Here is a 17229-nt window from a genome sequence, read left to right on the forward strand (position 1 = left end):
ATTTCAAATTCGTCCCTCCCAAAAAACATCCTAGATCCTACAAAATAATTGATATTTTAAAACAAAATACATGCTACTTTTACAAAAACCCTTTTATAGGTTACAAAAATTTTATCCCTGGATCTAATCTCAACGAAATTGAATTAAATTCCTACCTCTAATTCTGTATTATGTATAAATATAAACGACCCAGTTGAATGTTTCATGTGTCTATTTTAAGGCAATCTAATTCAATCCTTTTACTATACTACCACAAGTGGATTATTTCTTCTTATATAACTGTTATATTTGCCTTTGCATCGATTTAATTTAATTTCCAAAAAAAATAATTTTCGATTCATTTTGGCACATGTATATCTAATCTATATTTGTCGACTAAAAAACGTGTTACGGATTTAGAAATCATCTACAATTCGAATTCATTTGCTTTTTGTGGGGAATTCATAAATATTTGTAGGTATAACAATCCATTCAACTTATGCTGGAATGAGAGGTTAAAAATTCTATTTTTATATAAACAACCTTTTTGTGTCTCATGGGGCTTGAAAAAGTTTTTTTTTTTTCGTCTTCTTCGTGATCACATTTAATGGAACCATGTTCCGAAACAAAACCCTTTCTTCCTTTATTTTTTTTTTTTCATATATGTCTTCTTCCTTAACACGCAAAGAACAAACTTTTTCTGAAAGGCTAAACAAAGAATCCAACCAGATATCCTTGGTAACACAACCCTATTCAAGGACGTTTCAAATTGTTTATTTTTACTTTTTGTTCTAAGGGTTAAGTATTGGATTCATGTGGAAACAAACTGTGAACTATAATGCAGAAAAATAAGCTTATATTTATAAAAATAGGCTTGGGAACGACTTTTATGATTTTGATTAAACTTTTTGTCAGTTACTCGTTGACGTTAAAAAATTTAAATCTTTAGAGCAAGAACGTGCAACTTAGTTTGCTATTTTATTACTTTTTTTTTGTATCAGAAAAAATACAAATGGAAAAGGAAAAAAAAACGGAACCTACCACATAATTTTCCATTGAACCGCATTAGAAATAAATGTCACGCAATCCAAATCAAATAAATAGAAATTCCACAAGGGGATTCTCTTTTTTTTTTCCAAACAAAAAAATGAAAAAAAAATCTTTCAACCTCTCCTTAACATACATAAAATATATGAGAGTATATCCTTGTGCGTGTTTTCTAATAAATAATGTGAGAGCACCAATACTCTAGTGTTTTTCCCTGCATCCGGATTGAGAGTAGTAAAGTAGTAAGGTACTTCAACGAAAAAGTATTCTTTGAATATTTACGCGACGCGTTGGGGTGGAATGAAAGTTATAGAATTTGGGGAATCATCAGCAAGAACTGAATGGGCGAATAGCGAAGGGTGGTAATAAGAGATCACATTAATAGGAATTAGCTGGGTAATTGTTGTCTGCGTGTTGTGCGTGCTTGGTGTATTTATCAAAATGGCGGCGGTTGCCGGTATACATATAGAAAATTAGAGAAAGAGAAGTGCGGTATTTGTTTGTTTAGCGTCGTCGATGTCGTCGTTTTCTCTGTTTGGGGGGATGATTATTTTTTTTTTTTTTTTTTTTGGGAAATTGATTAGTTGACGAAGGCAGCAGCACAGGATATGAAAATTTATACAAAATTTTGTTGATACACGTGTAGGTTTGAACGTGCTGCATATAAATTATGCATACGTCAAAAAAATATGTATGTAGTGTAGGTATATGAAAAATTCAATTTTGTGGTGAAGCCATTTTTGTTTGTGATATTATTTCAGAAGGGTAAATTTGCTGTCTGTCTGATGTTAGGTGGTTATGGGTCTGTATACAGGGATTTCAAAATAAGGGAAAAGTAAAACTTTTTGCTTAATTATGATGGATGATTTTAATTATTCGGAAGAGAGAAAGTGATATTTTAACCTTTTGTGCTCGTGAAAAGTGAGGTTATTGACCTTGATATGGGGTGTGGTTTTGATTTTGTCATCTGGGTGAATTCACAGAATTAAACTATATCATGGAACATAACAATGGTTTCTACAAATGTATACAAAAAAACGGCCAATTAATATGGAAGTTTCAAAAACGTTACGAATATTTGAGTAGCACTCGAGTAACCTTGTACGTTTTTTTTTTTTCAAACCCAACACGTTTATACTCAATTTTTCAGAATTATTTCTTATGGATTTAAATTCACAATTAACATATTAAAATAAATCGAAGGATTAACAAAATGAAAACGAAGATATTGACCTCAATGTGCATGTGAACTTGATAAAAATATATTCATGACATGCCATAGTTCATGGGCAGTTTCAAACGGTTTTTGTTTATGTTGCAGAGCTATTAACTATTTTGAAGTATGAGATTTGATTATCCGAAACAAGTGGAATATTTTTGTATCACGTATTCTTGTATTTTTTTTTATAATAAGGAAACTCCATTGAGAGCCTTGTTGAAAGCCCAGGAACTATTTTCTGTTCTGTTTCATTTAAAACTTTTGTCTGTTCTAATGGAAATTGTTTTATCTTCTTGAGAAAAAAACTTAAAATTTTAATAGTTCCTTATTTGTTCAGTGTTTATGTACATCATCCATATCTTCTCTCGTTTCTATATAATGTTTGTTTATTTTGTCAATATAGTGAAAGTTTGTTGAGCATTGGATTGTACAAATAATAATTTTCCATTTCGATACAATTTGATAAAAGTTTTAAATAAGTTTTTGATAGTTTCAAATATTTTTGTATCAAAAACTTTATTTTTAATACAAAAAGCATTAAAATGTAATCAAAATATAAGAATTGGGTTAAAAAAAGGTATTGTAAGTTATTGTAACTTTGCAAAAAAAAAAGTGGTAAAAAAATACCACAGAATCAATTTTGTCAATTTGATTTCAACAAATATTTTTTATAGAAGAATTTTAAAACAGATACCTTGTTGTGGATTTTTTGAAAACAAATTTCCAAACATTTTGGAAAATCATTTTTTTTTTTTCGAAAACGAACGGACGATTTTTTTTGAAATTTGGTTTTTTTACTAAAACCAAACTTTTAGAGGTCAAAATTTGAAACATTGTTAAGAACAACTGTTAAAACACAGAACAACTTTTAAAAATTCAATTTTCGAAGGTTTTTTGACTCTAAATATTTTTGAAAATTAAAAAAAAAATTGGAACATTTCCGAATAAATCAGGAACAACTTTCAAAAATAATAATTTCAAAAGAGGTGGTTTTACTTGATAATTTCCCTGCTTCGTTGTCATCATTAAAAATTAATGATGCAATGAATAGATAAGAAATTGTCTAAGGTACGAATGTCAAAGTGACATTTAATTTAATGTCGTAAATTTACTGATTGCTATTTAAGTTCATGAGTAAAACATTTCAGATTCCTGTTTTTTTCAAAAAAGATGTTAAAAAAAAAGACAACAAACAGTAGAAGGTCAATGACACTGTGTTACAAAATAAAAATCATGTTAATTACTTTTGAAGTGACCAAGCAGAGGTTGTAGGTGTCATATCATATTTTGGCACTTAAAATTTTTCATAGACCCTTAAAAATTTTCAAGTTATCGTAAAAAAAAAACCGTTTTCCAATGTTTTCACATTTCGACGATTTTTTACTTAGTCATTTTTCGGAAAATTTTAGATTTGTTGACAGTTCTAATCAGAGGAGTTCTTGTTCTTTTTGAATATATATTCTTATTTTGCTAGGGTAAAAGCGGGTGAGATGGCATACCTTTTTTGTTTTTGTCATATTTTTCAAAGTAAACCTCATTTCATATTTCTAACAATGCAAAAATGTTTTATATTCAATATCCAACGTATTGTTTGTTTTAAAGAATTTTATGTTTTAAATTTATATTTTTAAATTAATATAGAAAAAAAGTTTAAAAAAAACCATCTCCCCCTATAGGGTGGGTGAGATGGCGCATGAATTTGTTTTAGGTTTCTATTGCCAAATTAATTGCACAAATGGTTGAACAATGGAAGGAGTCAAGCACCAATGCATGCTGTATAATAGATTGCAACTAGTCGTCTATTTTATAAAATTTGAACTTGGCTGAATTACTTAAAAAAATATGTTGAGGGTGATATGGCACATGCTAAAACTATACTCAATTAAAAAATTCTAGTAGGGAATGCGCCATTTCACCCGCAAAAAACTGCGCCATCTCACCTTTTTGCGCATAACTCATATTCGTAAGCACCCATAAAAAGCAGATAGAACTAGAGCTCAGATTTCACACACAATGCATAACTTATACTCTCTTGTATGTATTGGTGTATCAAGGGCATCTAAGATCCCAACGACTCACAAAATATCGGAACAAAAAAAAAGGGCGAACAAAAAAATTCGAAAAAAATCATCACATGATTTGGTTTGAAATTTTTTTTTATTTTTTGTATCACAGATAAAGAAGCGATTACTGGCTACTTCGATTTAAAATATTTAAAGAAAGCTAAAAATATTTTTCGTACATTTTTAGAGCAATAAATGTAAAAGATATTTAAAGTGCGCCATCTCACCCGCCGCGCCATATCACCCGCTTTTACCCTAAAGCACCAAATTGGGTGTAGATTTTATGGACTGAATCTCAAAGTACAACATTTTTTCCAGGTTTTTTTTTTAGAATTCGGAGATTGTTTTAAGCTAAATTTCTTTCTCGAATAAAAAATCATAACTTCCACAATTTCTAACTGAATAAAAACTTTTTTGATTCAGCATAAATAGAACAAATAAATAATAAAACAAATAGTTTATAAAAAAAAATGTTTCTAGAGTAGGTATATTTATCAATTTTTATGCATGTCAAAAAGTCCTTACAATTCTTGTCCAAAAACCTTCAAATCAAAGAAATATTCAACCAGATTGTACTAAACTCATCATCTTTCTTTAATTCATCACATCATTCAAAGTGCCTTCCTACTTCCCTTCAAAAATACTTGCCCAAAAAATTGCATTCCACGTATAATGACAAAGTGCACATTGCCATTACTATATGCGCCACTGACGAAGACGTTGCGCCACGACTATATCAAAGTTTAAACGATTCCATTATTCTTTTTGTCTGACCTTCAATTCTTTTTAAATAGCCTATCATCGTCTGTCAACAAGTACTCGGAACATCCCGAATGCTGCCATTCAACACTGACAGTCTGCAGATGCACAATTGCAGTTGCTGTGCCTTGATGTGAATCACATATTAAATTCAAGTTGAGTGTAAACACTTAAGCTATAGAAGAATTTGTCTGTCCAAACTGCTCTTTCAACACAATCCCGTATCCAGACACCCACTAACCAACAAAAACAAAAAAAAACATCTCGTCTTCCCGCTAAAGGTATCTAAATGAAATTGGCCAGCATCAAGAATTAATCAGCTGCAGATTTAAGGCCAAGGTCGCGTCGTCAGTCGTCGTCGTTGTATTTCTTGAGATGCAAACCATTTCCATTTGTTGTGTCTGACGATATCATTGCACGTCCGTCAAAATGTTCGTTTATTTTTCCAAGAATTTTCATTGCAGTCTTCTGTGGTTTTTTTTGTTTCTTTTTAATGTCGAATTTATTTCGCGGATCATTTTCCGGGCGAGAATAATAGCCCCGAAATTAGCGTGGGCGATGCAACCGCACCACAGATGCTGGCGACACGTCTCCCATTGACCAAAACTATTGTGGGCAATCCTCCGCAGAGAACACACCACACACAGAGGCAGAGCGAGCTCATTTCTGAAGACTCGTGTGACTAGGTAGCTCTATACCTACAGGAGTGGCGACCTCTGTTCATCGTGGTTGACAGGTACAACGTCAGGCAGATAGACGTGCAGATTGGCCATGGGGCAGACTAAATGGAAACACACAAAGGAGGTAGGTAGTATAAACAGTTGCAGTGTGGCATTGTCTAGCCTGCTTGCTTACCTTGTGTGTTGATGTTTTTTTTTAACCCTGTTGATGGCTAGAGGGTTGGGAGGAAAAAGGGGAGATTTGGAAAAGTTTACACTAACATGTGTGTGGGTGGGATGGATTTGGATGCTGATGTTTATTTTAAAAGCGCTCATTCCCTTATACCCGCAGCGCATAGCACTTAATGAAAACATACAGGTGGTTAACGTTTGCGACCCCTCGACTTTTCAGTTCAGTTGAGGCTTTTAATCCGTGCCAGTCAACACAAACGGATAAACACACGCATACACACACACGCATGAATGTGTATGAAAGTCATTATTTTCGTAGTTTTTTGTTCGAAAGTATGTAGTATGCATGAAAATGTGGTAGGAATATTTTAAGTATAATCATTAAAGTTGCGATTTACTGATAGAGCTTTCTAAGGTCAAAAGCAAGATAGCAAACAATTTGAAATCTATTATTGTTTGCAACTTTTTAACTTTTCTTTCTCCTGTTTGATAGTTTGAAGGTTTTTGTTAAAGCATTAAAAAATTAAGCATTTATTTCGAACTTAAATCCACTTATGTGGTCATGACACAGTTTGTTGAAAATAACCTAAGTTCTCTCTAATTCCTTCCCATTAGCATCAGGTTAAATTGTATTCAAGGCATTTATTTTAATTTTTTTATTTTAAAAGCTTACAAAAAAAATTATGCAATTTAAAATCCATGTATTTCTTCTTAAGAATAAAACCATTTTTAAATTTGTATGCGCAAAAAGTTTAAAAATAATTTGTTGAAAACAATCATTTTCAACAAAAAAAAAGCAAAAAAAAAAACATGAATTTTTATCTTCTCACGTCATTAATTCCATTTTTTTTCACTAACAACCTATAACAAATTTGTTAAAATCTAAAAGCTTATTGTCTTAGCTCAAAATATATATATATCGATCAGGTCTATGAGACATCTACAAAAAGAGCTAGAATTTTTTGAACTCGATCAAATTTCATTAAAAAAAGCAAAAAAAAAAACATTTATTTTTATGTCCTCACGCTATGGAATCAATTTTTTTGTTTGACAACCTATAAAAAATTTTATACCATGTGAAAGCTTATTATTTCACCTTTCATATGACGTATCAATCTCATTTCAAAGATGCCTACAAGAGAAGTTAGAATTTTTTAAAGTCAACCATGTCGAATTTCCAGAATGAGATTACGGTGGCTGTTCGGGGGGCAACTACAGATCTCCACTGGTGTTTTGAGGTTTTTTGCAAGTTTCTTGATTTAACATTGTGTAGCTTGTAGTAAGTCTACCGTTATGTGTGATATACCAAATGAAAGGTAAATGTATCAGGATGCTCATAAAAGTTTAATAATAAATTGTTATCTGCTCTTGGTAAAAAGTTATAACCTGTTGAATTCTGAAATTTTATTTTACCGTTATCTAAAAATTTTGTGTTTACGAAAATGATGGTCATAGTCTATCATTACTCTATATACTTTATTCCTGTATTTTATAAAGAGAAAAAGATAAAAATCAAAAATGATGAAAATCGGTTAAAAACGGTAAAAAAACGTGTTTTTTAAAAACTTGTTTCTTCCGTTATTCAAACAAAACTCACTAAACGATTCCAATTTGCACATGTATGCATAAGGCGCATGTCTTATAAGTTTGAGATTTTTTGAACGCTCCAAAAAAAGCTAAAAATCAAAAACTATCCAAAAATACCCCTAAAAAACAAGGTGTATTTCAAAAATTCATATTTCGAAACGCAGAGACTTAAAAAAAATCCGTATCAGACGCCTATTTTTTTTTTCTCTTATCTTTTACCTGGCACCTTTAGAATTGTCAAAAAAAATTTCACAGTCTGAACAAAAATAGTACCTAACTATTGAGTTTTTTTTAAATTTTTGTTCGCCTATTTTTAAATTTGAAATCGATTACCTATTTCAAAAACAATTGGTTGAAATATGTACGTAATATTGATTAAAAAATAAGAATTAAATGTATAATTCTTTTTTTCTAAGCCAATTTTGAACTGATTTTCATAAAAAAAATATATCGTTTTACACAGTGTAATTTTTTGTTTATGAAAAATTTAAAAAAAAAATTCAAACGAAAAATTTAAAAATTAAGAAAAAATCCACATTTTAATAAACAAAGTTTCTAAAAAATTCAGTAACTTGTTTTGAAAATACTAATTAAAATAGGAAAAATTAATATTACATTTGTTATGTTTTATTAGGCTCTTTTGGTCTTTTTGTTTTTGGAATGCGAATAAATAAAAAACTTTATTCCATTCTTTTACCCAACGTTTCGTAAGAATTCCTTACTTCTGCAAGTACCTGAAAATTAAGCTGTGATATAAATGTCTTTCTCGTCTAGTTTAATAATTTTTTTTTGCTTGTTTTATTTTATATTGTATTTGTTATTTATTTTAAATTTGTGTCAGTGCTGTCGGGAGGATGCAATACGGAGTTTTTAACAATTATAATGTGATTTAATACAAGTGTAAGAAAGTTAAATTATTTATTTTTGTAACAAAATTATTTATTTAAAATATTTAAAAAATTTTAGTATTTAATATTTATAAAATTAAAATGTATTATTTGTATTTATATATTTGTAACAGATTGAATAAAGAACAAAAATCCCCTGAAGAAGTAAGGAATTCTTACGAAACGTTGGGTAAAAGAATGGAATAAAGTTTTTTATTTATTCGCATTCCAAAAACAAAAAGACCAAAAGAGCCTAATAAAACATAATAAATAAGTATAAAAAAGAATTGGTCAAACACAAACAACAATGTAATATTACATTTTTTTCTTATTTTTAAAATAAAATTACTAATTTTAATAAATTTTCGTTTTATTTGAAAAAATCCAAATCTTGTTTACGAGAAAGTCAGGAATCACAAAAACGGTTATAAACAATTCAAACTTTAATGAACGATTCAAATTTTTTGTATGTAAAAAAATAAGAACTTATTTTCGACAGCACCTACATGTATTTTTTTAATCAAAATCGTAAGAGCCGTTTTCGAGAAAAACGTATTTTGTGTTAGCATTATAGGAGTCATATCTCATAACTATCCTATAACGATACCTGTCTTGTCTTGTCTTAATGATGATTAGCAGTTTAGAAGTTATAAGGAAACACACATACAAACCGGTATGGTTTGGTTAACCCTCCTTTTTTTGAAGAAATACTGAAATAGTTCCTTTATTCATAAAAATAATATTCTTATTAAAAAAAAAAGATGTGTGAAGGACGGATATAAATAAAATAAATGAATTTTGTTGCTTTCTAAATTGATCTATTAAAAAAAATATCACTTCCTAGACAAAGCGCTTAAACTCTGTTAAGCTTTCGATTTATTTGTAATAAAAAACAATTTCCTACCCTTAAAATCCAAATTAACAAATAATTCCTTTTCCGTTTGGTTTGTGTCTTTAAATCTTTAAAATTCAACTACATTTCCAGCCTTTGCAATTAGCCAATTCAGCTTTTTATACTAATTGCTATTGTGGCTACGTTAACAGTTTTTTTTTCATTTTTTTTTTTTTTTGTAACAAGAACATTTAATTTCAATTAATTTAATTAAAAACATCAATTTAAATTACCGTCACTGGATGTGATTCGATTTTATTTTCATCGTAAATAGGATTATGAGAACATTATCACACAACACAATTCTCTCATAATCCTTTTCGATTTTGATAATGATGGTTGTAATCTAATTTCATCTACCACCAACACTCTGCTGATATATAGTTTATATCATCCACAGATGAATAGCGTCAAAATTTGTAAAATTAATTAATAAAATAAAATCGATATTAATTAATCCTCAATTTATCTAGCCAACAACATAATATTATCTCTCCTCGTCATCAATGTTGATGGGTTTAGATAAAAGTACCTAAATACGTGTGAGTAAGTAATTTATATAGGTATGGTTGCTTGATTGTGGTAAGCCGCCAGCCATCCCGCCATTTTGATTATTTTAAGCACTAAACACTTTTTGAATATCTTAATTTACCAACCTAAAGTATCATTTTCCAAAAAAGTGAAAATTATACAAAATATTGTTTTTAATTAAGTGAAAATTTTCTAATTACACAAAATATCATCACAATTAGAGGTTATTCAATTATGAAAATTTTCTCTCTTCCCAAAAAAGATATACGCATCCAAGAGGAGAGAACTACAAAAGAGTGTGCCTAAGATAATCCAATTGAGATGTTATTGTATACACTTTTGGAAAGGAACTTTTTAACATAATCATATATTTTTCACACAAAGCACGTAGAAAATGTGTATTTGGGGGAATATACAGCAATATAAATTTTTGGGGACACTCAAAATAAATGACTCCATAGGTATGCCAGAGTGTTGTTGTTTTCTAGAGATACAATAATTTCAACAAAGGTTTTTATATTTTTTTTTATATAAATTTTGTATTCGAAACACACAAAATTTTGCAAAATTCCAAACTCTGAAGGCTGTCGGTAGACTTTTTTGCTTTGCAAATTTTCTATTTAAAATTTAAAAGGATTTTCAGTTAAATTGGTTTATAAAAATTACCCAAATTACGGTTTTTCAATGAGCGTTCAATTTTGTAACGATATTTTTAACATTTCTACTCAGAGAGAAAATAAGGCAGGAACAACATGACTCCTGGTATATTTAACTTTATTTCTGGTATATTTAACATTATTTCTGGTATATTTAATTATATTATGATTTAATAAATCAGAAGTGAAGTTATCCCTGGCTTTGTTTATTCTCCGTGTACATTTTGATTTCGATTAAAAATCTTGCTCTTGTTTCGAAGTAACGACAGGATTACGACTAATTAACTAAAAAATTGGCAAAGTAAACTTTCTTGAAAACTGTGCAGAGTTGTCGAAAAACTCTTTGTTAAAAGTTTAAGCTGCACAAACCTTGTTAGAATATTTTTTAATCTCAAATACATTAGCGAGATCTTTCCTGACAGCTGCAACAGCTTCATCATTCTGCACAGACGGACAAGCTTAATATAGCTGTAAGAAACGGTTTGGAAATCGATGATAAACAGGCAACTAAACTGGTAGTACGCAGGTACTTTAATTACCTTCAGTAAACAAAAAAAAAAAATAGAACTAAGGTGCTGCCAATTAACATCGATCCGACGCTTCTTAATTGGATTGATTTTCTGCCTCAAAAAACAATCGTAAATGCCAAACTATAGTCAACTACAAGAAGGTGTCTTATAATCTGTTCAACTTTGGCTTCTGCCATAATCCAAATATAAATTTAGTTAAACCTAAGCACTGTCAAAGTTGTGACAAAGACTTAGGTAATTTGTTCTTCACCATTTTGTAATTCCAAGAGACAAGAGCTCTTGGAACTAGCCAGAAAAAAAAAATAAAACAAAAACCAATGGTTTTCCTCAACTCAATTTCATTGTCACACACCAGAAATCAAGCCTTTAAGGTTTGATTTGCGACGAGCTCGGCCTTCGAAGGGGAGAAAATTTCATTGTAATTATACTTTTTTCATCCCTGAGTGTAACAAAAAGCTCTAAGACTGAGTTAAGCTTCACGTTGGGCGCCATTTAATATCATTGTATGTTGTAACTGTTCTCTAATGTGACTGATTTAAGAAAAATTGTGAGTTTCGTACCTTAACGACCTACTACAGCTGTTAAAATGATTACATACAAAGTTTCGCATTGGGCCATTTAAGTTGTGCACCTACTTTAAGCATTAATTTTTTCTCCATTGATTTTTACGAAATTTTAACAGCAGTTTTTTTTACAAATACCTACATCGTTTCTTAAATAACACATAGGTACAGCTGGAGCTATTTATTATAAGAATACCTTTAAAGACTCACGTTGGGCGCCATTTAAGTAGTAAATCCAATTTGTGAGTTAAAAATTGATACCAACTTTTATTTGAAGCAAACTTTGCCTTTGCTAAATAAAATATAAACAAAACGTCAAAATGTGTTCAGTTTTATATTGGGCGCCATTTATGTAATTCAAAATTTTTGAAATGGTAACGGAGTTATGAATACCAGAGCTATGCGCGACAGAGTTACGAGCGTCAAAGCTACGCAAAACCGAAGTTACGAAAAACCGAAGCTATGAAAGGCCGAAGTTATGAAAGACCGAAGTTACGAAGCCACCCCAAAAACATCGTTTCATAGCTTTGGTGTTCATAACTCTGGTTTTTCGTAACTTTGGTTTTTCGTAACTTCTGTCTTTCATAGCTTCGGTCTTTCATAACTTCAATTTTTCGTAACTTCAGTTTTGCGTAACTTTGACATGCGTAATTCTGTCGCGTATAACTCTGGTATTCATAACTTCGTCGGTTTCCCAAAATTTTTTTATCAACATATCAATTTTTACCGAACAAATTACCTGAGCTATACATTATTAAAATGTGAATATTTCCAGGTTTGCGTTGGATTCCGACAAACAATTTTGGTTCTATAAAGCTTTACAGATGCAATTTTTGATTCTGTAAAGCATTATAGAAGCAAAATTGTTAGTAGGGGTGCCACTTAAACAATAAATATTTTTGGGCTTTAAATCAATCAGTTAATATTAATCAGTTAATATTTCAATACCCTTTTTCTGTTTATTGAATACATAAAGCCTTCAATCAAACCTGAGGCACTCAAATAAATCCTGTTGAAATATTAAAATACAATCTCTCAACCAAAAGAAAAACTTACTATTCACAAAAAAGTTCAGATTTTTCAGATAAAGAAGATTCAGAGAAATAATAAAAAAAAAAAAAAAACACAACGAAAAACTTTCACCATTCCTGATTGTCTATTAAAAAATTCATATTTAATCAGATACAGAAACATCAAAAGGATTCCATCCATAACTACTTCACAAAAAGAAAACACAAAAGAGAGAAAGTCATGAAAAAAAAATAAAAAATCCAAGAAGACGAAATAAAAAACCTCACAACACACGAAAAAAAAAAATCTTTCCATTTAACAAATATACTTCCAATTTTTTGAAATTAAATTCAAATATTCACCCAAAAACAAAGTATAATAATATACATCAAACCACTATATAGATGCATGTTGATGTGTAGATATATATGTACATTTCCCTTGCAATGAATAACAAAGAGGATAAGCGATTTTTCTGAGCTACAATTTTTTTTATATGAACGAAAAAAAGTAGCAAAACAAGAAGAAAATAAATGCCCAAGGAGAGTAAAGTGCTTGGTCTCGGAGAGATTTCAAGCGTCCTTTGCTCCCAAAACAAAAAAAAATATACAAGAATAAATACAAAAAAAAAAAATAAAATCGGAGAGAAAAATATACAAGGAAACAAAGCTAAAATTTTCATTAAAATGCAACAAGTACTCTAGAGACACAGAGAAACAAAAATAAAAATAAATAAAACATTGAAATACTCAAGGAGCACAACGACAAAAAAAAAGAAAAAAAAAAAAAACAAGAGAAATGGGAGGCCAGAAAAGATGGTCCTTCAGCTATATCTATCTATCCATCCTATACAGAGGTTTATAGGCTTCCTCCTTATGCCACTAGGGAGTAAGCGCTGCTGCTGGTCCATCAATGTTTCTTTGTGTATGTTGTAGGTGGGTATACAGAAGAATTCCATACATATCCACAATCACATCAAATGCAGGCAACATCGCAGCAACAGCTCTAAAAGCTCTAGGGGGTTAAACAAGAAGGATATCCTTATATTCTTTGTCGGTGAGTGTAGGAAGCAAAAAAAAAAAAAAAATAAGGAAGAAGATAGAAATCCTTTTACTTATGCTCACTCACCTGACAGAGGTAAGGTTTTAAGTTTTTATATTTTGTTTGCTCTTTTATAACTTCTTTATATATATAGGCGATATGGTGGGTTTAAGGTTTAACTATCCGTTCTGTCTTATATTTTTTGTTCTGCGTTGGGCGCCATTTTTTTTTTACAATTTTTTCTTACTTTGTTTGAAGACAAAGGAAAAACCGCTGTTGATCCTCTTGAAAAAAAAAAAAAATTCCTGTCACATGAAAAACTGATAAAGTCCTTTCTTTTGAACGACGACAAACTCACCGACGACGGTAAACGATTGTCTAATCCAATGATGACAGATAGAGATACAAAGAAAGTCTACCTATTTATATCAAAGAGAGCATACATATATCACTCTCTAGAGATGCTTGACGCATTGATGGATTTCAAATAGTTACAAGGATGAAGGATTTTTTTTTTTTTGTTAAGCTGTCATCTATTCCCCAAACGGAAACGATTCAAGTTAATCTACAATAAAAATGGCGCCCAACGTTTGAGCCATTATTTTGACGAAACGAAATTTAAGGATTTATTGTACCACAAAAAGGCTTAATTTACTAAATTGCTGTTATTTATTTAAGTGTGAACAGATAAACTAAAATATAAAGGATTTTAGTTTTTTTTTTTTTTTAGAATTCACTGAGCTATGTTTGTGTATGTTGAAAAAAAAAATAATATTTTTTTTTGTCATTCACAAGTGCACTTAATGTTCAAAATGGCGATAGAAAAATTGTCTAACAAAAAATGAGGATAGAGTTTTTATCTGAATATATAAAGAACAGGAAAAGCAAGGATATTTCAATGTGCTTCTGCTGAAGCGGAACCAAAAGCTTTGTTTTATCTTTTTTTTTTATTGTGTGTAGGATAAATTTTGTTGAAAAAAATATTAGAATATATTTTATTTTTAGCTTACAGCTTGATGTACAAAGTTTATGGTGTCGAAAAGTAACACTTAAAAAACAAAAGTGCTGACAGAATAATGGCTGATTTGATTATTGATTAACACAATGCAAAGATAAATTTATAGTTTTTATAGAGTTTTTGAAAACGTTTTATTCTATTTTTTTAAATTTATGGATCGAAGAAATAATTTATAAAACATTAATATCTTACCAGCTTCGTTTCGACTGTATTTTTTTAAATTTAATATTTTTAATTAAAAAAAATATATTTTGAATCATGCAAATAAATAAAACTACCTTACCTATGTGGTTTAAGAAAATAGTGTGTAATTTTGTTAGATTTTCTTGTTCATATTCAAAGAATGAAAAAAAAAAAGAATTAATTTATAGAGAAAAAAAAAATAATGATAAGAAAATTTATTAAAAAATATTTCTCTTAATTATCTTTTTTATACTTAAAAATATTTAAATTATTAAATTTTGCTAATATTTTTTTGGTTGTTGTTTGTCTGTGTGCAATCAGGTAAAAAGTTGATGGTACGGTAATTGCTTATATTATTTTTTTTTTATACATATTTATAGTTTATTATAAATATAGTTTTTTTTTTTTAATATTTAAAAATTATATATTTGCTGTATTATATAATATTGGTTTTATCTATAGAAAATATCTACCAATTTTTTCTTTGTTTTTGTAAATGTTAACAAAAATTTGAAATTAAAAAAAATATGTATGATTGCGTTAAAAAATTTAATGACATGTATTAAAATTTTTTTAAAAAGCATTAGTGACAAAATGTTTTTTTTTTGTTTTGAAAGAAAAATAAATTGATTTCTCTACATTTTTGTTTTGTTGGTATGTTAAAACATAAAAATTAATGTAAAGTTTAATCTTTTTGACCTGATTTTTTTTTTTTTTTTTAATTTTTAATAAGAATTTTGTACAAATATATTTTTGTGAATGACAATGAGATAAAATATATAAAAATGATTCAAGATGTTAGTGATATTTATTTTTTTTAACTATAATGAATGATATAATTTTGTTTTTGTTTCGGTTAGGTTGATATAAAGAGGGATTGGGATATTTTTGGGGACGTTTTGAAGGATTTATATTTGAATTTTTTTTTTTCTTTGGAGTTTATTTTTGAATTTTTTTCTGTTTTTTATTGAAAAGAGTAAAATGTTTTGAATTTTCGTATTTTTTTTTTTTCTTAAAGTTTTCTTTTTAAATAATTTAATAAATTTATTTTGAATATTAAATAAAATAATAATTGTAAAAAAAGAATTGAGCTTACCTGCAGTGAGTGTATAATCCCAGCTGGAATCTGGTTCATTTTTGTAGACGTTCAATTTTTCTGGCTGGAAATATAAAAACAAATCAGAAATCCAATTACAATTAATTTAATTTTTACTGAAAAAACAAAATTTATTTCTTTTTTGTATTTTGGTTAGAAAGATTTTGTGTTTTTAAAATAATTTTGATAAAAAGTCAGAATTATAAAAATGTTTTTTTTTTTTTGTAAAATATTTTCACTCAATTTTGATGTTTTCTATAACAGACATTTCTTAAGACATATTTCTACGTATTGAAAATATTGCGCTTCAAAACAAAAGTGTGACTTAATTTCCAAACTCAAAAGAAATATTATAAAAGACATAATTTAAAATTAATATAAATAATTAAGCTTACCTTAGCGAAGTCAATTTTAAGTGTGCAGCATCCTGAGTATATATCGGCACCATTTAAATTTTCTCTAGCTCTAGTTGCGGCTTCTAAACTCTCAAACGTAAAATCATCAACAAAAAAAATCGATATTTAAGAATTAAGGAAAATAACAAATATATAAACAAATTTTTAAATAAATAAAATAAATCTAAATTCTTTTTTATATATTTTTTGTTTTTTTTTTTTCTAAAATATTTTTAGTTTCAAAAGGATATTCGACCATAGCTTGTACTCCATTCTTTTTAAATATAACAATACGCAATACTTGTCCATGTGGATGGCATATTTTGTGTAGAACATCCTGAAAATAGAAGGAACAAAAAAAAAATATGTTTCAATTAGTTGCACAAAACAAAAAAAAAACAAAAAAACACTCTAAAAAATACAGTTGAAAGTAAATGGAAACAAACCACGTACAATTTCAAATCTTTCATTCACTCTGTAGAGGATATCCTGGATTTTGGTTGAACACAAAAAAAAAAAAAAATTAAATCATAAATTTCTACAGAAAAGCTTAAAATAAAAAAAAAAAAACACTTATCCTTAATCCACCACAAAAGACCTTTGTGTGTCTATAAATTTTGTTAACAGGATATACGCATGAAATACTATATGACGAAATGATGTCCAGACAGAAGTACCTGCCAGGATAACAGGACATTGAATGTTTGTATTTTAAAATTTTTTTTTTTGTTTGGTCTCTATTATGGCAAACGAACTTTAAAAAATAAAACCTTTTTCGTAGAGTAGGTACAGATTGGTCAATTTCAATTTTTTAGTAGGTATAGGGTAGGTTTTGTATGTTTCATGATTTTCAAAACATACACTTTATTTTATTTTTAAGGCATATCCTGTTTTATTGACTATTTATTTGTTCTTCAAATT

At 28.8% G+C, this 17229-nt stretch overlaps 1 protein-coding gene across 7 annotated transcripts in view; it reads right to left on the reverse strand.

The window, feature by feature from the left end:
• Positions 1-17229, reverse strand: part of LOC129918124 (heterogeneous nuclear ribonucleoprotein L) — a 369767-nt gene that overhangs the window by 220455 nt on the left and 132083 nt on the right. For all 7 annotated transcript variants that reach the window (XM_055998477.1, XM_055998479.1, XM_055998482.1 and 4 more), the window contains 3 exons: positions 16560-16645; positions 16309-16405; positions 15914-15977 (listed from right to left, as the gene is read on the reverse strand). In XM_055998477.1, coding sequence (XP_055854452.1) covers positions 15914-15977; positions 16309-16405; positions 16560-16645 — 247 coding nt within the window. The remainder of the gene's footprint in view (positions 1-15913; positions 15978-16308; positions 16406-16559; positions 16646-17229) is intronic.

The sequence above is a fragment of the Episyrphus balteatus genome, chromosome 4 (genome assembly GCF_945859705.1).
Source record: "Episyrphus balteatus chromosome 4, idEpiBalt1.1, whole genome shotgun sequence".
Lineage (NCBI taxonomy): Eukaryota > Metazoa > Arthropoda > Insecta > Diptera > Syrphidae > Episyrphus > Episyrphus balteatus.